Source organism: Megascapheus bottae, chromosome 32, assembly GCF_031878675.1.
Source record: "Megascapheus bottae isolate mThoBot1 chromosome 32, mThoBot2.hap1, whole genome shotgun sequence".
In the NCBI taxonomy this organism is placed as follows: domain Eukaryota; kingdom Metazoa; phylum Chordata; class Mammalia; order Rodentia; family Geomyidae; genus Megascapheus; species Megascapheus bottae.
This window is the reverse complement of record NC_143540.1, coordinates 5,585,510-5,611,398: the sequence shown is the minus strand read 5'-3', so window position 1 is coordinate 5,611,398 and position 25,889 is coordinate 5,585,510. Positions and strand designations below refer to the sequence as shown.

Below are 25,889 nucleotides of genomic sequence, written 5' to 3'. Positions count from 1 at the left end.
AATATTTAATATTCAGTATCAAAATGGCAGCCTAATTGGAGCTTGAGGTAAATGATGAGGAGGTCATTTAAGAAAGACGGTAGGTGAAGACAGCATGTGTTCATTTTGGAGAATGGTTAAATACGGAGCTTGGCATGTTGCTGCCTGGTGACCTCCCACAGTCAGGAAGTGCAGTGGGGGGAGATGGTACAGACAGAAAGTGGGCAGAACCTGATTTATTAAGTCAGAGTAAGAGTAATTCCCTTGAAGATAACTCAGACCATTTCTGAACATCATTCCTTTAATCCCAGAAACTTTAACGTGAGGTAGAGAACTGGTAGATCCCTGCTGGGAAACAAGATGGGGAATGGATGGGAAGGCTAATTTGATCCTGAGAAGAAAAGAAAATGTTAAGGTGTCAATAGGCTTAGGAAATTCCTTTAATCCACCCCAACTGACACAGTCACAGCTCAGACTTAGTGTAGTCTAGACCAAGTTCATACAGATGCCCTTTAAATCACAACTTAGTTGTCAGAAGTAAAACATTAAGTCTTAAAAACATGAAGTTTTAAATTCCAACTTTCCAAACATTTATTTTCCCCAAAGTCCACTTGCAAAGCATTGTAGTTTCCACTATTATGTTTGTCCTTGAGGAAAGAAAACAGGAAAATCGGTTTTTGTGGGGCTTTTGTTTCTGCTTTTTCTTGAAGTGGTGTAGGCAGTATTGGGGTCTGAACTTAGGGCCTTACATTGACGGATCAGGCACTTGACCACAGTAGCATGCTCCAGTCCTTTCTTCCTTCATTATTTTTCAAGTAGGGTCTTGCTTTTTACCCAGACCAGCCTGGAGTGGGACCCTTCCCTTTGTGTTTCCCCTGGAGACATAGCACCACTGTGCTGAGCTTTCTATTAGATTTGATGAGGTCACTTTTGATCCTCCCAGTCTCAGCCTCCAGAGTATTGGGATTATACGTATGAGCCACCCTGCCCAGCTGAATGGATTGTTTTTAGACTAAATGTGTCTCCACTTGACGAATGTCTTGAAGGAGCTTTTCTACCCAGGAGTGACGTTTCTGACTCTTTTATTTCCATTGCTCTCTTGTACAGTTCTGCAGCTTTTTCAAAATCTCCTTCTTCATAACTTTGGAGATAAAAATGAGAAAAAAAATGTGACAATTTTAAATGGGATATTTAAAAAAGTTTCGAGTAACTATGCATTCCCTCCCCCCATTCTTTTTCTAGTATATACACTCAGACCAGGCCAGTAGGTTCCTCAGACTCCTTCTCTCAGTACTGTGGATATTTTCATATCTAGCAGATAGACCGTGAAGGCTAAGCAGTGGTCACTGTTGAATTGCAATTGCTAAACGCAGATATTTAGTATCTGCACCCTCAGCAAACACTAAATGAGAAAATTCATATTGACCAGTAAACCTAGCCATATGGGCAACAGGTGGCTGCTGTGACCCCAGAGCTAGTTGGTGGCACGTATACTAACCAGCCCTTTATTGCTTGTCAAGATACTTTCCTTGCACCCTAAACCTTGGTAGTCTTTGTTTCCTTGTAAGTACCATATTTCAGAATCCCTGAAAGGAGAACACCAAAAGCCAGTCCTCTGCTTCCACGAAAGAGGACCTTAGCAGGAAATATTTTGTGCTGTTCAATAGCAAGTGAGAACACTTTTGGAAGAGCTAGGGTGCAGGAGTATGGGGGGATGTCCTCACCTGAGTACAGCTAGATTTTTTAGAGTTTCTCCAACTCGAGGATGCATCTGCCCCAGGCTGGCTTCATAAATCTTCAAAGCTTGTTCATACAAGGGCAAGGCTTCAGTGTGCTTTTTCTTATTAAAATTTTTTGAAAAATGATAGTAAAATTACTAAATGGCTTTGATAAGGATTTTCTTAAAATGTTAATATTCTAAAAGATAGGAGTGAACAAAATAAATTATGACTAATCATAAGAGGAGAAGCAGTACAATGGAAATCAAAATTTTATACCTGGTCTGATATGAATTGACTTTCATCCAACAGTATAATCAGAAATCTGTATTTTTATTGCCAAGTAGGTACCATAGGCAAATGCTACATACAAGATGCTTCTATAGACAGATGTAGGAATCTCCAGAAGTGAAAGAATCAAGCCTGTCTCAGAACTAAATACTCCACTGGTGCTTTAAACATTCAGAAAACGATTCATCTTACAAATATAGTTTCACAAATCACTTATGTCTTCTTTAAAAAAGAAGCACTAGTAGAAAAATAATAGTCCCAGATTTTCTTTATTTTTACTCAGCCTAATATTACCTTTAAAAATACTTTAAAATCTTTCATTTAAAAAGAGCTAAAATATAGAAAGGTGGTCATACATGGTTGTTCACCCCGCCCCTTGAGAAAAGTAGGGTAAAGGATTGAAGTCCGAGGCCAGCCTGGGCAAAAACTGTGAGCCCTTACCTGAAAAAATATGAAAAGGGTAGGAGGTAAAAAAATATATAGATGATAGATAGATAAATAGATAGCAGTTGGAGGTAGGGCTTGAGTCCTGCATTATAAGTGCAAGGCTCCAATAACACTGAAAAGAAAGTATAAACTTACCATTTGGCTATAAAGAACTGCTAAGTTCACCAAGGCAGTAGCTACACTAGGATGTTTTGAGCCAAAAGATTTCTGCCGGATTTCAACTGCCAGTTCATACAGAGGTACAGCTTTGTTAAGTTTTCCCTAAAGGAAAAAAAAGTATGAACTAGTGAAAATATTGAAATAGTAAATACTATTTGATCTGGAAAGAATCAGTGTCAGGGGACTGAGGCAGAATGTTTGTGATTCTGAGGCCTGGCAGCACGTATACTACAATTGTAACACTACAGAGAAGTTTAGCATGGCCCTGGTGCAAGGATGACACACAAATTCATGAAGTGTTCTGTATTGTTCTAAATTAGGAGAAAGTAAGGGAAGGGGTGACATTCAAAAAGAAATGTACTCATTACCTGACAGTGTAAATGTATCCCCTCTGTACATTACCTTTACAGTAACAAAAAAATACCACTAGGGTTTTTAACAAGTTCATCTAATGTTTATCAGAAGACAAATGAACTTGTTGACAGTAATTATGGCTTCATTGGCAGTTTATAAAAACAATATAAAATCTAAAGTAGGGTGAGGATTACAAACCCTTTCCTTTCTTTCTTTCCTTCCTCAGTCTTGGGGCTTGAGCTCAAGGCCTAGTAACTGTCCCTGAGCCTCTTTGTGCTCAAGACTAGCACTCTATCACTTGAACCACAGCGCTACTTCTGGCCTTTTCTGAGTAGTTTATTGGAGATAAGAGTCTCACAGTCTTTAGTGCCTGGGTTGGCATCAAACCACAATCCTCAGATCTTAACCTCCTGAGTAGCTAGGATTACAGGAGTGAGCCACTGGCACCGCCTTACCATTTTCTTATACAAGATTGCAAGATGCTTCACTGTGTAGGCCAGAGAAGGGTGATCAGGAGCTAGCGCCCGCCTCCGAATGTCTAGAGCTCTTTCGTACAGCTCTTCTGCCTTGTCATATTGTTTCTTTTCATTGCAGAGTGCCGCCAGGTTGTTCAGAGACTGGGCACAGTCGGGGTGCTCGGGCCCTAGGACCCGCTCCCTCATTTCTAAGGAGCGCCTCAGAAACTGCTCAGCTGTTCTAGGAACAAAATCCAAATAGCTTCAGTGATTATTCTCTAAAGATTGGAGTGAAGTGCAGAACAGAATTGGTTTTATTTACTGGGGGGAGGGGGAGAAGGAAGGACAACAGTAATGGGAATTAAACCCAGGGCCTCATGCTTATTAAGCAAGTACTCATCCACTTGAGACATGGCTCCAGCCAAGGATTCAACAGATGTCACTGCACTTGTCAAGACAAACCCACAGGTAGTTTCTGAAACAACTAGACCTCAGTCTAATAATTATTAACAGAATAGGCATCTGTAAAATGGACTAAAATTTTGTTGCATTTTTCTGAAGTCTTTGTTTAAATTAGGTAATCTAAATAAAGCCAGGTTGAGTCCTTTATACCTTGGTAAAGTAAGAATCAAAGTAGCAGCTCTCCATTAGTTTCAAGTTTATTCCTCTGTGAGCTCTCATCAAGATCTAAGGAAGATCCTAAACTTCAAGTGTGGGCAGGTCCATAGCTTAATATCAAACATGAAGTTTTACACAGTTCTTTCAGCTTTGGACTTCTTAGTCCAAAAGCTTAGTTCAAGTGTATATGGGAATATGTGCCTTGTGAACAGCAGGGTACTTACTCCAGGTTGTTTTGAAGGTAATAGAGAACACCCAGCTCGTTGAGGGTCCGGGCGTTGTCAGGCGTGTCCTTGCCCAGTGTTAGCTCTTCTAACTGGAGGGCCCGTCGTCGTAAAAGGGCAAAGCCGTACTGCAACCGACACAGAGGAAAAAACTCAACTGCTAGGTGCCAGCCATATACCAATGACCTAAAAGCTCTTCTGCTGTTCTCTTTCATCTAGATCAACTAGCTTTCAGCTAGCATACTGAATCTATTAAGAAAACATCACATTCTCAAATTTATCAAAAACGATTCTGTTTTAGCAGTGTACATCACAACGTACTTCAAAAGAGATTAGAACAGACTTCTAGAAGTCACTTTAAAATATAAAGCTCTTAAACACAGCCTTTGTGCAGTTAAGATACTCCAAAGTTCAACACAAAAATAATTACCAAGTTGCTTTTTCTCCTTGTAGCTTTCTGGCGAATTTTAGAGGACCTTTTCCTGAAATGTTCAGCTTGTTCATATCTTAAGAAAGAACAAGAACCATAAACCAAACAAAAACACATTCAAAGTCTTCAGTGAAATGGAATTAGCCCTTACATAGAGCAGGATCCTTTCAGGCTATCAATACAGCAATGTTCTAGTGGCAGTCTATATAGTTCAGTAGTAGATGCAAATCAAACTGAATCTGCTAGGCCCAGTGGCAATTAATTGCTTTTAGTTGGTTTAAATCATGTTGCGTGTCTAAAGCACAAGCCTACCTCAGTGAAACTCCTTGAACCTTACTTGTTTTGCTTCTGGTACAAGGTTGCAAGTGCTTCGAGTTCACGAGCTGTGTATGGGTGGTCGGCGCCATATGCATTCTCAGAGATTTCCAATGCTTGTTTATACAGTTGTTCTGCATTTCCAAACTTCTTCCATTGAACATACACACTCGCTAGTTGGTGGAGAGACTGGGCTACTCTTGGGTGGTCTGGATCCAAAGCTGTCTCTCGAATTTCTAGAGACCGTTGCAAAGGCACCACAGCCTGGCAGGAAAATGATCAGAGACAGATGAGTGATGGTGAGGACACTCAACATTGTCATCTGTTACCCATGAACCAACTTAGCAGCATTCCTAGAAGCTGCTTCGCTCCCTTGGAAGTGGGGGAAGAGTAAATGGAGAAACCCCACCCGCCTTTGCGTCCCACTAAGGTCACCTGACTAAGAAGGCCCAGATCCTTGAGAAATCGGCCCAGCGTTTCATAAAGATCAGCTAAGCAGATCATGTTCTCTTCATTGGCACAGTTTTTCTCGTACTGCTTCAGTGAATCGAAGTATTCTGCAGCCATGGAGCTTTTGTCTTTGCCCACAAACTGCCAGTAACTCAGCAGCTCAGCAAAGTGTCCTCTGTGTCAACAAAATGACAGCAACTAAATGAGAAACAAAACTTGCAAATTCCTTTGTAGCCCGGCATAGTGTAGTGTAGTGAGGTCAGAGGTCACGTTTTGCACCATCATCTGGGTCCCAGATTGAGGCATGTGACTCACTGACCTCCTCCATCTCACTGTCTCCTCTGCAGAAAAGGAGGCACTAACACTACCTTCCATGGGTGGTTGTATGAGAGCCAGTGTTACCTATTGCCATTAATATCCTCATGGTTACTTCCGTTATGGCTTGAGCAAGGAATTTCTCCCACATGCTCATGGACTGAGTGCTTGGTAACCACCTGGTGGCGCTATACGGGGAGGTTACAGGAACCTGAGGGCAGTGGAACCTGGCTGGAGGAAGCAGGTGTGTGGAGGAGTGCCTCTGCTTCCTGTCCTGCTCCTGCTGCTTCCTGTCCACCATGAGGTGAAGGTTTTATTCTTCCTTCTCTCACCATGATGTTCTGTCCAAGAGCACTGGTCTGAGAAACCAGACTGAACCCTCTGAGGTCATGGGCAAAGTAAATCTTCCCTGAAGTTGTTTCTGTCAAGAATTCTACCCCAAACTATAACCCCTCTGTATATCACCCTTAAACAACAAATAAATAAATGAAAACTTTTTTTAAAAAATCTGCCCAGGTGATGCAAAAGTAAATAAAACCCTCTCCAAAAGAAACTCATCTGAATCCACGAGCTATTTCATGATCTGCAGTTAACCGAGTTCACTGAAAACTATTTTAAACGATGGAAATTAACCACGAGAAACTAGTGAAACAGGAATAGGCCATTCCTGTTTTCCTTAAGAACAATGATAAAAATCATCTTACTCATCAGCAGGTGATATTAAGTGGGATGAAGAGCTGGTGAGCTACAGAATAAACCTGAACTCAAAAACCATGAAAGCTGAAATGAAGGAACAGTCATGGTAGTTCTTGCCCGTAATCCCAGCTACTCAAAAAGCAGAGGTCAGAACAATCATTGTTCAAGACCAGCACAAGAGAAAAAGCAGAAAAGCAAGGCATTAACTCAACCAATGAAAGCTGGGTATAAAGGTATATACCTATCTTCCCAGTTACATGACCTTGGACCTTAAAGGTCCAAGACAGTCTGAACATAAATGTGAACTTTTATTTTTTTAACTAGTCCTGAGGCATGAACTCAGGGCTTGAGCACTGTCCTAAGGCTTTCTCAAGGTTAGAGCTCTACCACTTGAGCCATAGCACCACTTCTGGCTTTTTCTGTGTATATGGCACTAAGGAATCAAACCTGGGTCTTCGTGCTTGCTAGGCAACACTCTACCACTAGGTCAAACTCCTGGCCCCCAGTGCAGTTGAGTGTCCTTTGGAATGCAGAGTCTGGCTTGAAAGCTACATATTTGAGACATGAGAAGTCCTTGAGAAGAGGACATAGTGGCAGAAATATTAAATAGCATTAAGATAGCTCTCCTGACAAAACAGATCTCATAGGAACTTATAAGTGATTTTAAAATCCCACCCTTCCCTCCTTCCACCCCCAGCTATATTGTATCTTTCTTGCTGCACTGGTAATGAATGGACTAGGTTTTTTTGGGGGGGGAGGGTATAGGAGAAGATGTTCTAGAAGAGGCTGCTCACCGTTTGTACAGGTTCTGAGACACAGGGAGGTTCCGCAGGCAATCCTGCAGTTCCTGGCAGCTTCCCTGCTGCTGGAGAAGCCAGGGAAGCTCATCTGCACCCCGCCAGGTTACTCGGTCCTGACTGGGGAGAAGATGGGGCATGCTCAGTGACAGTGTCCCACAGAACACCTCCCAGCCTTCAGAGGAGCAGTACAGGAGGAAACACACATCAGCATACATGCCTGACTCTAAGTATAATCTCCCACCGAGAAGGCTGGATCAAAGCAGAAACTTAACCAGGCACTGCTGGGCTCATGCCTGTCATTCTCGCAACTCAGGAAGAGGAGCTCTGGAGGACTGAAGTTCAAAGCCAGTGCAGACAGAAAAGTCTTATGAGAGTTCATCACCAATGAACCATAGGGGGGAAAAAAGCCAGACTGGAGACATGGTTCAAGTGGTAGAGTTCCAGTTGAGAGTGTGAGGCCCCAAGTTCAAATCTCAGTACTGCTTCCCCCACAAAGATATCATAAGCTTTACTAATCTGAATATAAATAATTATCTCAACTATCATTTTACTCCCCCAGACATTTATGGGGAAGATAACTGAAACACACTAAAAGAAGTTAAAACACACACTAAAAGAAGTTAAAATGTGAAGCAATACTTAAAAGATACTTTTATCAAACTGAGCTGCTTAAAAAAGAAAAAAACTTCAACAACTCCAAATACATAGAGATATATGTACACATTTGAAAGAATAAAATAGATAAAAATGCTCCTGCATGGATTTCACCTTAACCTTTAATGTAACATGAAAAGATTTCCTTCCGAAATCATTTTTCACTCTTCTGACACTAATAGGGAAAGGATCTTGTTTTTGATGATTTTTTTTCTTTTGGTAATAAGTTTTTCTGCTTTGTTATAAGAGCTAAGAAAGAATTGAGGACAGAAAGGGAGAGCTTGTTCGAGAAGCCAGGAGACAGCCCAGATGCTTCTAACACCTTAGCTGCAAGCTGAAGTAGCTAATCAGCTTCTGCCGATAGGAAGAAACTGCATGGGGACCTTCCATGTACTCCAGTCTCACAGTTTCCCAGGCCTGAGAACAAGAAAAGAAAATCACCATGTTCTACGTAAACTGAAACACAAGAGTTCTTAGCACAGAGTACCCACCACTGGTCTAAAATACATCTAACAGTGGAGGAGGAAAAGAGGAATTGGTAATGATTTCACTTCTTTGCTTTTATATTAGAAGTGGCATAACTATTTTTCAATTCAAGCTATAGTCATGTGATATACTTGAGTAAAATTTCCTATATGACTGTTTTAAGAATTCACAGCCCAATCTAACAAAAGCTTTTTGTTAATTCAGTTTTACTCATGCTCTGCCACTTGAGCCACATCTCCAGCCCTGTATAAAACATACATATATGTATGTAGTATTATTTATATCTATAATATGTTTATGTATTTTACATAGTTATATAAATATATTACATAGTTTATATAAATATAATATATAAAAACAAGAGTCTAATATATAGGTAATATATAGATATGTCTAATATATAGAGAGGCATCTCACAGCTGGGGGCAGGTGACTCACATCTGTAATCTTAGCTATTCAGGAAGCTGAGATCTGAGGATCACAGTTCAAAGCCCCTTGGGGGTAGAAAAGTCTATGAAACTCTTATCTCCAATAAACTACTCAGAAAAAGTGAGAAGTGGCACTGTGGCTCTGCTAACCTTGAGCAAAAGAAGCTTAGAGATAGCATCCAGGCCCTGAGTTCAAGCCCCAGGATTGGCAGAAAAAAAAAAAAGTCTCACAGAATGTCCAATCTGGCCTGGCTTCAAACTACAATCCTCAGATCTCAGCCTCTTGAGTAGGATTATAGGCATGGGCCACCATATCCAGTTTAATTGGACATAACTAATGCACTATAACGTGGAATGTTACATTTTAAATTATAGATTATAGATCTTATTATTATCTATCTCATTAAAAGATGCTTGAGGGGTTGGAGGCATGGCTCAGTTGGTAGAACACTAGTCAGTGAGCAAAAGTGTCATGTACCAAGTTCAAGTCCCAGTCTTGGACCCCCCCCCCAAAAAAAATGCTTGAAATACCACCCACCTGCAGATGTTGAAACCTAAGCAATCCACAACCATAAGTCAGCAGACACATTTGGTGCAAACCGTGAATGAGGGAGGTCAAAACAGCCCAGCTCATCTCAGGATAAAGCTCCATCAGTTCCGACTCACTCAAGCCATTGTGGCTTACATTGACCAGGCAGAGAATCTAGGCAGAAAATAATGACCACAAAGCACCTCTGCAAATACCCAGCAGGCATGAAAATCACCAGGAATCTTTTAAGCGTATAACTTTTTTTTTTACCCAAACTTGTAATTAAACATGAAATAAGAACTACTAATGCTCAATGAGAAGTGGGAATTTCAGTGAGCACACAAGATACGAGAATTCCTATATATACTTGAAACCAATTTAATCACACAATGAAAGAACCATTTGCTTCAATCCACATAACAGGGACAAGGCAAGCTAATGTTCATTTCCTAAGCTGGTTACGCTTTACCTGTCTCATTAGCTCTTTGTCACCCTCGTTTGCCATGGATCCCTGGATAGAGCGTAGAATAAGCCTGTATAAGGACATGGTGTCTTCACACTGGAGGCACTGGTGAAGGATTGCATCTAAGCTGCCCGCTTTCCCAGCACTGTGTGAAGTGAGAAAAAAAAGTCAATTTTCCTGCAGGTTGGTAACAATGGTGAAAAACTAGAAAATATGAAAACAAGGTGATCTGGAGAATTAGCATTGCAATTGCTAATGGAGATTGGGCCAAATATGGTAGGGCACAATGATAGTTTTATGAGTCCTGGGGTTTATTTTAGGACACTGTTGGAATCAAGTCAATAAACAATGGGCAAGACCTAATATATGTGAAGTGATTGCTAGCAGTTTAGTACACAAACACCACCCTATTCCCAGCATCTTTACAGTATAATGGCAGAACTATTACAGTTAAAAAGGATAAGAAAATTGTTTCATCACAGCTTTGGGAGTGTGGGATCCAGAGAACTGGATCTGGTGTCTGGAAAAAAAGAGTTGTGACTCTATGTCTCTCTGGTTAAGGATGGGCCAGGAGAGCACAGCTGTATTCAAGAAGAAATACAACTGGGAAAACATCTTCCTGCTCATCTTAAGCCAAGAGTGCCCATGGATTTCCATGACCATAAAAAAACTACTTTATGGGGGGAGGGAAATGGGGACCAAGACATAAGAAAGGGTATCAATGTTTGTGAAGTAATGCACCTTCTATCTGGTGAATATAATTAACCCTTCTATAAATTACAATAAAAATATAGAAAGAAAACTACTTTATGACAAAAACAGTTATCAGGATTTAAGAACGGAGGTGATTAAATTATTCCTACTTACCAACCTACCTGTATATTCAGGGGCTTCCGAAATAATTCCTTTCCTCCCTCCTTCCCTTTGCTCCCCCCTTCTAGCCTACCATCCTTTCTTTCCTTCCTCTTCCCCCTCTTCTTTTTCCCTTCTCTTCAGCCTCTTAACCTTCCTAATTGAATTTTGACAGGACAGAGGTTTGAATGCAGAACCACCTGCTTGCTAGGCTGTCACTCTGCCACCTGAGCCATATCCTCAGTCAGGAAGTGGTATCCTTGTACCTCTCTTTTTCTCCTCACTGCTCCATGAGCTCAGTGGGTGGTAAGGAGCCCTCACTTTGTAGCCTCGCATGCATGGAAGACGCCTTTTGCAACCCAATACAAAGGGTGAGTGTGATGAACGTTAGACAGCTCCACTGACAAATCCCGATGCTTCACAGACTACTGGGTCACAAGCAGGCAGAAAGCTCAGTGGCCTAGGGGACTGCTAATGGGCGGAGGGGAAGAGCTCTTGATTCACCGCACAGCAAGCAGTTAGTCCATGCAGAAGGTCACGAAAAGCCACCACCACTTACCGTGCCATCATTTTGCCAAGAAGAGTGACGTAAAGGGCATTGCAGGTGGTAGCAGAGCGACAGTGCCTTTCCAGCTGCTGCTCCTGTCCACAATTCACCAGAAAAACAAAACACAAAGACACCCCCCCCCACCAGTCCCCAGAATGAAGCCATTACAACCAGTGAGCCATCCACCAGTGCCCCAGAGAAATGATATCTGCTACCTGACTGCACACAGCTGATGCAGCCAATGGGAAAATACATTTTTCCCTCCTTTTAATCTTAAGATTAAATAAATTAAGTTTCGATTAAAAGTACTGCTTAAGATCACAATCCTTTCTTACGGTCTTGCTGGGGGTACTGGGATTTGAATTTGGAAAGTTTGTCATTGCTAGGCAAATAAATGTTCAACTGCTTAAGCCATGACCCTAGCCTGGCACTTTGAGCATGGACCTCGATCTTGCTGTTTATACTTCCTGCCAGAGCTAGGTAACAGGGATGAGCCACTATTCCCGGGTTTTCAGGTGAGTTGGGATCTTGCCTAGAATTGTGATCCTCCTGATGTCAGCTTCTCACACAGGATGACAGGTACATGCCACCGCCACATCCCGCCACTAGTTGAAATGAGGGTGTTTTTGTTGTTGTTTTGTTTTTGTCTATCATAGGGCTCCACCCCTCAGGGCCTTCCAGCTGTCCCTAAGCTCTTCAGCTCAAGGCTAGTGATCTACCACTTGAGACACAGGACCACTTCTAGCTTTTTCTTAGTTGTTTATTGGAGATCAGAGTCTCACGACTTTCCTGTCTGGGCTGGCTTTGAACCGTGGTCCTCAGATCTCAGTCTCCTGAGTGGCTAGGATTATAACATGAAGTAGCATATCTGGCTCTGTGTCCAAGATCTTTTTCATGACTTCTTTAATATCTGTCATTAAAGAGGGAAGGAATGTCCTTACCAAAATAATCACCACATTTCAATTTCCTTGGAACAACTGGCTTCCTATCCTGAATTTGTCTGACATTAGGTATTTTATCAGAAGGCTAACAAAGAGTAAAAGTAGCATCACAATTTAAAACCCTTACCTGTTCTTTGCTCAGCATAATGTCCACAGACCGACATTCTGCCAGTATAATACATTTTGCATCTTTTGGATTTAAAGGATCGAGATGAAGCGTAGGCCACAACCTTTTATTTAAAGAAAGGACAAATGGAATTCTAATAAGAACTCAGTTGTACTCAAAAGTTCAAGTCCATTAAAGGAATTAATTTCATGTAGTCTCCTTAGAAAGTCGGTAAAACTCACCGCTGCTCATCCTATTAAGTAGTCATCATGCAATTCCTGTTAACAGTATGACTGTAACCAAGGCATTATAACCAAATATGTTCTATACTTACAATAAAACTAAACAGAGGTCTTACATTGTCTACAAAGACACATTCTTTTCCCCAAAGTACTTATAATGCAATTGAAATCTAGTTACCACAACATGCATTGCTAATGTGGTAGGGGAAAAATGTACTCTTCTGCATAAAATAACAAATATAGTATATTCATGCTATTCATATACTATATTTTAGTATATTCATATACTAAAATATAGTATATGAATAGCATATACTGTAATACAGTATATGAATAGCATGAATATTTCTTAGAGAAATCAGGCACTGGTGGCTCACACCTGTAATCCTAGCTACCTAGGAGGCTAGATCTAAGGACTGAAATTTGGAGCAGCCCCAGTTTCTATGTGACTCTGACCTCCACTTAACCACCAAAAAGCCAGAAGTGGAGGTGTAGCTCAAGTGGTAGAGCGTCAGTATGGAGTGGAGAAGCCAAGCAGGAGCATAAGGCCCTGTGTTCAGGCCCCAGGACTGGTGTGCACACTCACGTGTGCACACACACACACACACGTGTGCACATACATACACTCACAAATTCTTAGGAGCAATCTGAGAAAAAAAAAAAAGGTCTTATGGCTTTTTAGAGAGTGAAGAACAGGCTGAGAAATGCTGTCCTGAAGGATTCTATCTGTGGGTCACTTTGTGTGTGAATGTGTGTGTGTGTAGCTTACATTTTAAGATAACAGTGTCTAGATTATAATTTCTAGCTGGCTGCCCCCATTTTCCTTGACTATAAATTCAACTGCCTACTATAAACAATTATTTGGATTTACCATTGGCAATTCAGTTTAATCACATTCAAAAAATACATCCAACTGCCTCTCTTTCATAAACCCTCCTGTTCTGGGTGTTTCCTGTTTTGCTTCATGAAATTCCAGCTAGCTATACTTTTGAGTCAGAAACTCAAGAGTCGTAGTTTTCTGTTCATCTCTTACCTATCTAAGCTTCTCCTTACAGACTGAATTTTTTCTGAATACTTATTTCTTCCCATCCTCACCTCCATTCAGATGAAACACACACAAAAAAACCCCCACGAATGCCTACCATAAAAAGAAAAGAAAAAAAGCACACACAAAAAAAAACCCTTTGCTTTGTCTTAATAACATTTCACGGGATGGAAATGAACTTTAAGTCAGTGTCATACCTCCACGCTGCAGGACAAGTCTCCACGTTCACAGAAACCACAACTCTGACATTCACAGGAAGTGGATCTAGCAGCCATTTCATGTGCTTTTCTACTTGCTGCAGAATATGGGTACAAAAGGCAGTCTAGTATCAGAATATTTCAACACAATGCAACAATAGCTCCTCTAATAATCAAGTTCTTATTAAATTTCCCTATTATGATTAAGGATAAAAATCTTATTCAGAACTGGAGGTCTATAATCGTAGTTACTTAGGAGACTGTGTGTCAGAGGATTCCAGTTCAAAGCCAGGCTCTGCAGAAAAAGCCATGATACTCTATCTTCAGTTAATTGGCAAGAAGCCAGACTGGGCATATGGCTCAAGTGGTAGAGTGCCAGCCATGAGCATGCAAGCTGATTATGAGGCCCTGAGTTCAAGCTCTGATAGCAGTATACACACACATGTGCTCACAAATGCACACACACACACACCTTGTTTTGAATTTTAGGATTTTAAAAAAACATATGGCAAAACACTAATATTATTGGCTTGAGATTTGAGAGACAAGAAAACGACCTAAAATATGTCAAAACAAATAGTTGCTTTTTATTTTCGTAGAGTCCAATAGAAAGCCAAAAGAAGACAATACCTGCACTTGATCTATAGAATCGATAACGATGATGATGCTGCCCTGATGGCGTGCCGAGAGCTTTTCTAGCCAACGTGGGAATTCTTCCAGAATCTTCGCAGGGTCCACTGTCAGTGCAGATACCGTCCAGGAGTGCTGCATTAGCTACAAGGTAATACCATGCACAAAGGGAAGCGGTTATGGTCTACGGCAGCTCAGGGAGGTCTTTCTACTCCTAGCTCGCCAGACCAGCATCGAGTCCTTAAGAGGACGTGACTGTAGTGAGGAGTATTTTCAAACAGCCCAGATGCCTATCAATGATCAAGAAAACATGTGAGATATATACAAATAATCTCCCTTATACACATATAGAGATACTGTTATGTATCTTTAGCTATATATATGTAAATAGATGTATCTATAGATATTGATCTATAGATCTATAGATGTATCTACATATAGATATATGTACTTATAGACATTAATATACACATATAAATATAGCTAGATCTATAGATATAGAGCTATCAAGTATTGGTATATATACATATATAGATATATCTCTCTATCTATACATCTATATATAGATATACCAATATGTAGATCTGTAGATACATAGATAGATATCGACACATATATATTTATAAACACATATATGAGATATCTGCCTATATAGATATTGATATATATCAATAGATATAGATGTCTATATCAATAGACATATATCAATATCAGTATCTATATCATTGGACTTTTACTCATCAGGAAGAATAATATTATGTCATTTGCAGAAGAATGGACAGCTCTTACACTGAGTTTAAGCCAGGTTCAGAAAGACCAATGAGCCCATTTTCCCTTATCTGTGGATGTCAGACCTAACACACCCTGTATGTGAACACATGCAGGGTCACAGGCACACACAGAGACACATACATGTGCATATAGACCCCTGGGCTACAGCAGCTTACAGTGGACATTTCATGGTGTAGCCCTGCTGAGCAATTGAAAGACGATTTAACATGAAGAATATCAGGAAGCCGACACGTGGTGGGGGGACCAGGCCAGAAAGTTTCACACTTCAGATCTGAGATGTTCTCATGAGACCGCTGAGGAGTTCTGATCAAGCTGAAATTGACTGCCCACTCTACCTTGAGCATCAGCCGCTTCATGATCAAGGCAGCCTCTGAGCTGGTAGACTTGGGCCTGCCCACGAAATGGGAGAGGATCAGGGTACTGGGGGAGTTGCTCTGCTGCAGCTGAATCCTGAAAGAAAGGCAAAGACGCTCACCTGACGGAGGAAGCTCATCCACCCCGGACAAAGCAAGAACCCGTGATGAACTGGAGGGTCGAGCTGCCTCACCGGCAGCCGTCCGCAGGGTATTATTAGTTGGAACATTAGTTGGGGCATCTGGTTTACTCTTACGTTAGAGTCATTTGAATAGCGTTTTAACAACTACAGGTTCATTTGAAAGCCAAGACTGATGTTAACTGATGCAAGCTAAGGTAGTTTACATGGGAAGTTATGGCATTAGTAAAGTAGACATGAGAAATACGCCGTGTAGAGGGCAAGTTTATTAGGTTTGAAAACACTATTTTCTTTCTTTCTTTCTTTTATTTATTTTTTTTTTTGCCAGTCCTGGGGCTTGTACTCAGGGCCTGGGCACTGTCCCTGAGCTAGCACTGTACCGCTTGAGCCACAGTGCCACTTCCAGCTTTTTTTCTGTGTATGTGGTACTGAGGACTCGAACCCAGGGTTTCATGTATGCTAGGCAAACACTCTACCACTGAGCCACCTTCTCAGCTCCCATATTTTAACTCTTCATGCAGTGTTAAAGATGAAGCCAGTAACTGCAAAGACAAGCTGCTCTAGTGTAGTCTGCCTCATTCCACGCCACACTGCCCACTCCTTACCCCGTGTCTCACTTCCATCCCTAAAGACAAATGCTCACGTTTCCTGTTCCTTCCCCGTCCTGTATCTTTTCTCTGACATCTGAATTCGATGCCTCATTCTCCTCTTCCATTTAGCTTAAGGTGTCGTATGGGCCTGCATGCAACAGGAACTCAGCCCACAGAGCCCAACAAGGACAATTCATTTCCACTGCATCTCGTACCACTTGGATAAAAGAAGGGACTTGCCAGAACCAGGTCCTCCAGACACCAGAAGGGGAGGGATCGGGGCTGGAGCCGCCACCAGATCATTAAGACGTTGATAATACTGGAAACAAGAGAGGAATTCTCGTGAGGAGAAAGTGGGTGCCTCAGGAAACAGCTTCTGAGTACTGTCTGGATACACTGAAGGTAAGCTCCATGAGGAAAACGCCCCACACTGTCCGCCAGCATCTGCACAGTGTCTGTTATTATGGCCAGTAAAAATGCTGGCGGTGGTAAACTAAGAATGGGGGCTGGGGGGTGGGAAAGTGGGGTGCAAACATCCAGATGCTTTGTCTAATTCTGCAGGGAAGTCACACTGCCATGCTGGAACCCCCAAATCACAAAACGTGTCCCAGGAGGTCCTGAGAGCCCCAGCAAGTATTCTGCAGCTTTGTCATCAGTAAACACCAGTTTCCAGAGATTGTTGAAAAAAAAAAAAAAAAAAAAAAGAGCAGCTATGTTCTATCCTGCCCCAGAGGGTCAGCGGAGGATGCGCTTGTTTGAATTTTTTTTTTTTTTTTTTTGCCAGTCACTGGGGCTTGAACTCAGGGCCCGGGTACTGTTCTTGAGCTCTTTTTGCTCAAGGATAGCACTCTACCATATAGAGTGGTAGCTCCTCTTCCTGTTTTGTTTCTGGTCATTCATTGGAAATAAGAGCCTGATAGACTTTCCTGCCCAGGCTGGCTTTGAACCATGATCCTCAGATCTCAGCCTCCTGAGTAGCTGGGATAACAAGTGTGAACCACCTATTTGAATGTCACAGGTCTCTCATACTGTACAGACTTAGGCATATTCCCACATGGACAGTCGAAACTCGGAAAGAAGACAAGCAACATGCTCGTAAACCTTGTCTGCATTCAAGGGACAACACCCTCACAGGACAGCCTTTAAATGGTACCCCGTCTTTGTTAGAACAAGAGTCTGAAAGCTTACTTTCTCGAAACCCAGCTCATGGGCTGAACTAGAAGCCTGCTGAAAACTTTCCATCTGCTCTTGTTCGTCATGTATGTCCCAGAGAACATCGCCCAGGTCATCCTCATCTGCGGTGGAATCTTCACTGCCCAGCTCTGTAGTTTCCGAGACTGTGTTTTCAAAGCCCAGTATGTCCTGAACACAGAGAACAAGCAGAGGAAGAAAGTGAACAGAAGCTACCACAGCAGGAGTTGGCCTGTGAACACATGCCGGACTGTACTAGTGAGATGGTAAGTCCAACCTATGGTCTCGGTATAATGGTGGTTATTCTGTATAACTGATAATTTTGTATCATAATTCACTTTGTCAGAGTGCATGCCTACCATCCCAGGCAAAAAAAAAACCAAAAAACAAAAAACACGAGACCCACTGAAGACATGTCACCTTTTAACAGATCCAAAGTTTTCACTTTTTTTTTTCACTCTTATTCTGTGTCCTCTGGGGCTAAGGAGGATTTTTATACTTCCACTTGGCTTTTTAGGGTACCATGTGCTTTTAAACAAAGTCAAGGTCCAGGGACACAACAATTTAACCAAAACTATTAATAACACAGGCATGACCGCCAGCTTCTCTGCGTCAACTGCGCTGTGTGATCTAAAATTCTTGCATATGTACCTGCTTAATGATCTTCTCCACACAAAGGTAAGTTTTGTACACTCCCTCAGCAGGCTCTCCTGAGTGATCAATGATCTGGAAAGGTAAAAATAGAAAAGAAGTGTCACCGTAAGAAGAAAGCATAGTAAGTCATGCCAGGAGGCGACAGTGGTAAACGCTGAATAGTGATCATGTGTCTGGAAGAACCCTAAGTGCTTCACGTGCCTAGGCTAATTGGTTCTCATGACAGCCTTGCTAGGGAGCCATTGTTATCCCATCTTAACAGAAGAGGAAACTGAGGCAAGTTAAGTGACTTGTCTGAGATCAACAAAGAGTGACAGTATAACAGTGCAATGAAAGGAAAAAAAGAATATATCCTTCAGCTAGATACAAGATGTCATACATTTCCTAGGGCCACCCTATTCTGAGCTTCACCTGGAGTGACACAACAGCTCTCAGGTCTACCCCTACCCTCTAAGAAATGACTATCTACTCTTCATACAACAGCCAAAGAGATCACTGTCCCAGGACTTAGCCAAGCCCTATAAAAGCCAAAATCCTTCCAGTCCTGTTTCTGAAGTTCTTCAGGATCAAATGGAGCTACCTCTCCTGCTCCTTCTCCTCCTTCATTCATCCTAGCCACACTGGCTTCCTTTTGCCTTCCTAAGCATGCCTGGCTTACCCACCCATTTTTTCTTTGATGCTTCCCTCTACCAAACATGTTCTTAACAAACAAAACAAAACAAAAAAGAAGAAGAGGAAGAAGAATTTTTTTACCTTAGCTTTGCTGGTCTTGTTTAGTTTAGAAACCTGGTCGATCAACTGCTGGACAGAGTTGGAAGTGACTTTCCCATCTTCCAGGAGATGATAAATCAATCGTGGTTTCCCTTCAGGGTTTTTCAGAAAAGTATCTTCGCAGTCTTCCCATAGAAAGCTAGATTGGGAAATGGGAATTTCTTGTGCCACACTGCACTGTGGCAGTAAGCAACCAACTAACCTAAGCACCTTCAACAGAGTTGTAGGAACAAGGGGCCAGGAAAGGCCCAGGGAACCAGAGTACTATTTTTGATACAAATTAAAAAAAAAATAATTAAATATACATAAACATATATGTATATATATTTTAGAGCTAATAATCTACTGAGGTTTTTCTACACTACAGAAACAATGCAACTAATTTTCCTTTCTGGGCAATGGCAAATGAAAGTTATCTAGAGAGGCAAGTTGTGTGTTTGCATGTGTGTAGTGTGTGTGTGTGTGTGTGTGTGTGTCTAGGGAAGAAATATCCCTGCAAGCCTACCTTATTTGTAGATTTAATATGGGATTCCATCAAAATAAAAAGCTTCTGCACAGCAAAGGACATTATTACTGGATTAGAAAGACAGCCAACAGACTGGGAAAAGACCTCTGCCAACAATATATCAGACAAAAGCCTGATATCCAAAAGGATATTAGAAGTTCAAGAAAATAATCCATCCCAAAGCTAATAAACCAGTCACTAAATGAACAAAGGAGCTAAGGAGAGATTTCTCAGAAGAAGAGGTAAGAATGGCAAAGAAACACGAGAAAATAACACCCCAGACCATAAAGGAAATGCAAATCAAAACAACTTTGAGTTTCCATCTTACCCCAGTTAGACTGGTCAACATCTTCAATTCAAATAATGACAACTGTTGGCAGGGATGTTGGGGGAGAAGGAACCCTGTTGTGCTGTTGATGGGAATGTAAACAACCACTCTGGACAGGCAGTCTAGAGATTCATCAAAAAAAACTAAACGTAGGCCGGGAGTTTGGCCTAGTGGTAGAGTGCTTGCCTAGCATGCATGAAGACCCGGGTTCAATTCCTCGGTACCACATACATAGAAAAATGCTGGAAGTGGTGCTGAGGCTCAAGTGGTAGAGCTCTAGCCTTGAGAAAGTCCAAGGACAGTGCTCAGGCCCTGAGCTCAAGCCCAGGACTGGCAAAAAATAAAATTAAATAAAAATAAAATTAAATAAAAATAAAATTAAAAAAAAAACAAAAAACTAAACGTAGACCTTCCTGGGCCTCTACCCAGAACATCACAAGCCAGATACCTGCACACAGGTACACAGATACCTGCACATCCTTGTTCAGTGCTATACTGCTCACAATAGCCATGTTATTCAAATAGACCAAGTGTCCTATTAACCCTAAAAGTCTAAAAGTTTAAATTTTTTAATGAACCTAAAGTGAAATAGCTATAGGATTGATTTTTCTCCCTAGTTTTTTTCTTTTGTGTGTATGTATGCAATTAGAGCTAACATTTAAGGCTCACACAACAAACTAACTCAATTCCATTCACAATTCATGTCTCTAGTGAATTACAGTTTTTTTCCCAGCTTACCTTGGCAACGTTGAATGGACAAACAGAATAACTAAAGAACTCTTCTCAATTTCCCATTTTCTTATGGTGAGGTATTGGTTTTCAACATCAATTGGAAAATAAATAACGTGGAAAAAATACCCCATGGTCTCACACATCCTTTTGAGTTTAGGGGCATAGTCCTAAAAATAAGTTAAAATATATGAGCATATAGTATCCAATTAAAAAGTAAAGAAGTTTCCACCATGGCATGACTAATCTTAATTAGTCAGACATGTTTTTAAAAGAGATTTTCTAATTTATTATAATAAATTATATTACTAAGTAATGAAGATGATCATGTGAGAAATTAGTTAATACCCTGAAAATGTCCCTGGGGAATAACCCATATTCCATTACTAGATAGAAGCTTTGTGCATTCATTTCATTTTTAAAATTCTGTGTCCATACTAGGCCTGAAGCCCAAAGCCTCAGGTTAACACTGCTTTGTTGCTCAGGACTGGAGCTTTACTGCTGGAGCCATGCTTCCAGCCAAACTCTTTGCCAGTGTATTGGAGATAAGAGTCTCTTCAAAAAAAAAAACCAAAAACAAAAAACAACAACAACAACAACAAAAAGAGTCTCTTCAAGCCGTGGATACAGAACTGAAAATTACCCTCACCTTAAGGAAAAGATCCACTTCGGGCTGCGTCTCGTCTGTGTAGAGGAGGTAGCATCTGACAGAGTTACTCCACAGACAATTCAAGAGCAAAGGAGTGACCTGCAACAAACCAGCTACTGCTGCATCCCAGTCATCTGAAAGGAAAGCATCAATAATTCACAGGAAAGTTCCCAGAACATACTGGACCACAAGATTTAAAAACAACACAGGTTTCTGTAACAAGAGCTCAGAGCTTAACAAGGACATCATTTCTAGAACAAAGTATTACAAAGCAATCAACTGTCTAACCTCAAACCCTTCCAACACAGAAGCAGTGAATGTCACCTGGTCTAACCCTGGGCTATCGGTGGCTCTGGCTCTGTTTTGCATGAATTCCTGTGATTCTGCTACTTGTGGGAACCCCGTATTCCCAGGATGACCTAGTGTTTTACCTTCTTGGGTTATAATCCAGCCAGAGCAAGTTTGAGAATGATATCAAAGGGAAAGGAGCCTGACAGTCCGGTGAGAATGAAAACTTTTAGCCCATCTTAGGCGAGAGATTTCATTTTGCTAATAGGAAAATAAATTTTATAGTTTTAGAAACACAAGTAGAGCTACTTAAGACTTCTTAGATCTGGACTGATATTAAGCTTTTTAAAGTAACTAGAGTGTATGAAAATAGTAAAAGGATCCTTTTGACTGAGACTCTCTGGGTGTGTGCCAGTCCTGGGGCTTGAACTCAAGGCCTTGAATGCTTGCTCAGCCTTTTCACTCTTACCACTTGATCCACACCTCCACTCCCAGCTTTTTGGTGGTTGGTTAGAGAGCAGAGTCTCGTGGATTTGACTGCCTAGGCTGACTTTGAACTGGCATCCTCAGATCTCAGCCTTCTGAAAAGCTAGGATTACAGGCATGAGATACCAGTGCTTCACACCTAACTGGGGTTTTTTTTTTGTTGTTTATTTTTGCATTTTGTTTTGTAATATATCCTAACCTTTAATACCATAAAGGACAGAGGGAAAGATAAATCCTACAATTTTGCAGTTAATCTACATCACAGACTCAGAACCAGAAGCACTTACTAGACCTGGTTGGCCAGCCTGGCTAGAGCACAGCTGACCCCCAAAGAAGTCAAGTCACCTCAACACCCCTAGTGGGTCACACATCAGTCCACGATGACATATCATCAGAAGATGCACAGGACACAAATGCCACCTACAACCCGCTGTTGGCGCTTCCCCTGGCAGGGATCACAGACTGCCCAGTCAATACCACAAGTCAAGCCCACAGATAAGCGGGCCTGCATTACCTCTGTTGATATTGGCGAAGGGGCCCTCCACATCGATGGAGCTGTGTGCAAACTCTGGCCCTCGAAAGGACTGCTGGAGCTGAATCATACTCCCCAGGGAAGGCTCACTGCCCAAGGCTCCTCCAGCCCAGTATTCACATTGGGTGCCTGCAGCTGGAACCCCAAGGGATTGGAATCTTGTGAAAACCAGGGTTTGAAACCTTGCCACATGGATTCATCAGCATTTCCAATTTAGGAGAAAAATACTACCAAATTATAAATACAACGAGTGTATAATGATCCCAAAAGAATTTTGCCTCCAACCTGTAGCCAAGTTCTAAGCTACGGGTTAACATAATTTTTCATCTCAAATTCAAAGAGGGGAACTTCAAAGAGAGGGAAGAAAAGAAATAAGACAATAATAAAAGGAATGGCCTATGAAACTTGTAGGCAGAGATGGCAGGGAACAATTAGAGGAAAGGAAAGGAAAGACTGACATTGTCCAGAAAAAGAAATATATTCATTACCTGACTTAAGAAATGACAGGCCCTCTGTATAACACCTTAATAACAATAAAATTACTATTTTTAAAAAATCCACTCAAGGGGCCTGAGTTTGGCCCAGTGGTAGAGTGCTTGCCTAGCATGCACAAAGACCCAGGTTCAATTCCTCGGCACCACATACATAGAAAAAAGCTGGAAGTGGTGCTGAGGCTCAAGTGGTAGAATGCTAAGCCTTGAGAAAGTCCAGGGACAGTGCTCAGGCCCTGAGCCCAAGCCCAGGACTGGCAAAAAAAAAAATCCACTCAAAATTCTAAACAAATGGAGTGGCGAGGGAGTGCTGGTCTTACAGCTTGAAATCTGAAGGAAAGAGTTTTGAAGGGTACTAATAATTAATATTTTCAATTCCTTAGGATAAATGCTCCGTACTCCACACTGAGGGATCTCCAAACAAAAAAATTAATATCTGCAGCAAAACCACTTATAAACATACTGAGGTCTCAATAAATCATGCTTGCCAGACTGTCTGGCTTCCTCAACGAACTGTAAGTAAACAATGTTCTTGCTTAAATCTGACAAAACTGAGCTATCTGTACCTTGTAGATCACCAATGGGTGACAGTCTCTCCATCATTCCTTTTTAGGGTTTAAATCAATATATGAGAAAGCAAAACCTAGAAAGGTCATCCGTTGAGATGTGAGTAGAAGCAAGTTGTGTAGCTGTGCCTTCAAGCAAAGCAGTGTGACAGGACCTAGAGCTAGGAGCCAGGGGTGGCAGGGCAACACAGAGAACAGGGGAGCCAGAAACACATAGACACAGAAAAAGGTAGATAGGAAAAGAGGGAGGAGAAAAGGGACATGTCAGTCTTTGTGGGTCAACAAGCCCAAGCAGTAACTCACTAACCAATGGATAACAAATAGCATCATTCAAAGTTGACCATACCCATGACCACAGTGATGTTGAAAATTCACTGTATTATAGGTAGGGCATAACATTTACCAGTAACATCTGTACAGTTGTCATCCGAATCAGACTCCCCAGGGTCAAATACTTGGATCCCTTGAGCCTGGAGCCTCTGAAGTTTGCTCTCCAGCTCTCGCTTGGCTCTCAGTAAGTCCTGAATTTCATTCTCTTTCGTCTCCCTAAAAATCTTTTAAAAGGAAATTTTTAAAATTTCAAACTTCCCTTCCTCCGCCCCCCCCAATCAAAAGTTTATGCCATCAACTTTGTAGGGCAAAAGTTTTCATTGAAATATTTGACTTGACTTGCCAAAGAACCAAAATGAAAGTTAATTATCCAGGAACTTTTCTTTAGAGAAGCCCCTGGAATTCAATGTCTTGTGGCACTGTATGTACTTGAGGATGCTAATTAACCAAATATCTCTTTCATACCAATTCCTCTTATACCCAGTGCCCCTAAAAATTTACAAACGCTTTATCCCATCCAGTAACACATTCTTTCTCTTTTTGAAATCCCTAAAGCTGAGGGCTGGTGGCTCCTACCTGTAATCCTAGCTATTCAGGAAGCTGAGCTCTGAGTACAGAGGTTTGAAACCAGTCCAGACAAGAAAAGTCCATAAGATTCTTATCTCTGATTAACTACCAAAAAGCTGGGAATGTCCAGACAGGCTGGTGGCTCATGCCTGTCATCCTAGCTATTCAGGAGGCTGAGATCTGAGCAGCACAATTCAAAGCCCGCCCAGGCAGGGAAGTCGGGGAGACTCTTAACTCCAGTTAACTGCCAGAAGAACCGGAAGTGGTGCTGTGCCTTGAGCACAGAGAGAGGCTCAGGGACAGCATCCAGGCCCTGAGTTCAAGCCACAGAAAACAAAAAATAAATAACCTCTACTAAAATGCTCACGTGTCAACTGAATATTGTAAGATATGCTCTTCTGTAGCTCTCGCAATCTTTGGTGATTTCTATGATTGACTTGGATTTAAAAATCCTGTGTGTACTATGTCATTCTAGTGGTAGGCATGTAAGGATTTACCTTGAATTGTCTTTTCACTTTATCTCGGTCCTGTTCAAATGTAGCAGCTCTCTCCATTGCTTGGTATTTTGCTTCTAGTGCGCTTTCTTTTTCTCGGAGAATCTTCTGATAGGTTTTCTGAAGTGCCTGGAATCATTTACCTGATTATCACTCAACAGATAACAGGTCTTTCTCCAGAATGTTACATTCTTACGTCTATGTGGCATAGCCTAGAATTGAAATCATCTCTTCACGTGTACCAGTTACAAGCAACTGTGTCTTCTGCTGTGTCATTAACATGAATAATGACAATAGGGAAGCCTGCAGCCACGAGCGTATCTTGGGGCAAACTTAGGGTGTTTGAAAGCACAGCAGGCCACCAGTGGTTCACACCTCTCATCCTACCTGCTCAGGAGGCTGAGATCAAAGCCAGCCCCAGGTGTGGGGGAGAACGGACTCGAACTCGACCCTCACTCCCCCCCTCCCCTCCCCCCCCAAAGAGAGCATTTCCCTCCCAACTTTAAAGAACTGACTTCATCTGGGGACAGCCCGGCAGGAGGGAGGGCCGGGGCCCGCGGGCCTCAGTTTCCCCGCCGCGCCGCTCCCCGTCTTCCCCGGGTCACCTGCAGCTCGGCGCGCAGCCGCTTGTTCTCCGTGTCCAGCTTGGCCTCGCGCCGGCCCATGGACAGCACCTCCTGGTTCTTGCTGACCCGGAAGATCTCGTACTCCTTCTTGAGCCGCTCGAGCTCGGCCGCCGCGTACTCCAGCTCGGGCACCGACGAGCCGGTGGACTTGAAGCTGGCGCCCAACAGCCCGCCGCCTCCTCCGCCGCCGCCGCCGCCGCCGCCGCCGCCGCCCACAGTGCGGGGCAGGGACCCGGCCCCGGCCCCCACGGGCCCCGCGCCCCGACGGAACGAACTGCGCAGCAGGCGGGCCTTGGGCTTCACCTCCACCGGGATCTCGCAGGCCTCGCCGCCGCCCGCGCCGTACGTGTCCTCGATCACCTCCCCCGCCGCGGGGCTCACGAGCGACGAGGCCGTGCCCATGGCGCCACCACCGCTCGGCCTGTGGAGCGGCGGA

At 42.3% G+C, this 25,889-nt stretch overlaps 1 protein-coding gene and 1 non-coding gene across 2 annotated transcripts; one reads left to right on the top strand and one right to left on the bottom strand.

The window, feature by feature from the left end:
- Window positions 1–228: 228 nt before the first annotated feature.
- On the bottom strand, window positions 229–25,889 carry Nphp3 (nephrocystin 3). Its single transcript, XM_090323457.1, has 27 exons — window positions 25,433–25,889; window positions 24,831–24,956; window positions 23,840–23,990; window positions 22,362–22,514; window positions 21,074–21,207; window positions 20,434–20,594; window positions 18,845–19,001; window positions 18,089–18,163; window positions 17,435–17,608; window positions 16,462–16,565; window positions 15,499–15,613; window positions 14,372–14,515; window positions 13,742–13,839; window positions 12,279–12,381; window positions 11,223–11,305; window positions 9,818–9,956; window positions 9,358–9,522; window positions 8,228–8,322; window positions 7,246–7,368; window positions 5,426–5,615; window positions 5,013–5,254; window positions 4,676–4,751; window positions 4,246–4,373; window positions 3,404–3,644; window positions 2,571–2,696; window positions 1,704–1,819; window positions 229–1,120 (listed from the first exon to the last, which is right to left on the bottom strand). Exons 1-27 carry the CDS (start codon window positions 25,853–25,855, stop codon window positions 946–948), a joined length of 4,017 nt encoding a protein of 1,338 aa, XP_090179583.1. The 5' UTR covers window positions 25,856–25,889; the 3' UTR covers window positions 229–945.
- On the top strand, window positions 2,795–2,905 carry LOC150043085 (U6 spliceosomal RNA). Its single transcript, XR_016533514.1, has one exon. It is a non-coding gene; the product is annotated as a U6 spliceosomal RNA (small nuclear RNA).

Excerpts from the sequence above, each read along its gene's own strand:
- Nphp3 (XM_090323457.1), bottom strand. The coding sequence starts at position 25,855 with ATGGGCACGGCCTCGTCGCTCGTGAGCCCCGCGGCGGGGGAGGTGATC. Across the intron at positions 21,208-22,361 it reads CTTCGCCAATATCAACAGAG|ATGACTGGGATGCAGCAGTA; the intron begins GTAATGCAGGCC and ends CTTTCCTTTCAG. Across the intron at positions 13,840-14,371 it reads ATTCTATAGATCAAGTGCAG|CAAGTAGAAAAGCACATGAA; the intron begins GTATTGTCTTCT and ends CATATTCTGCAG.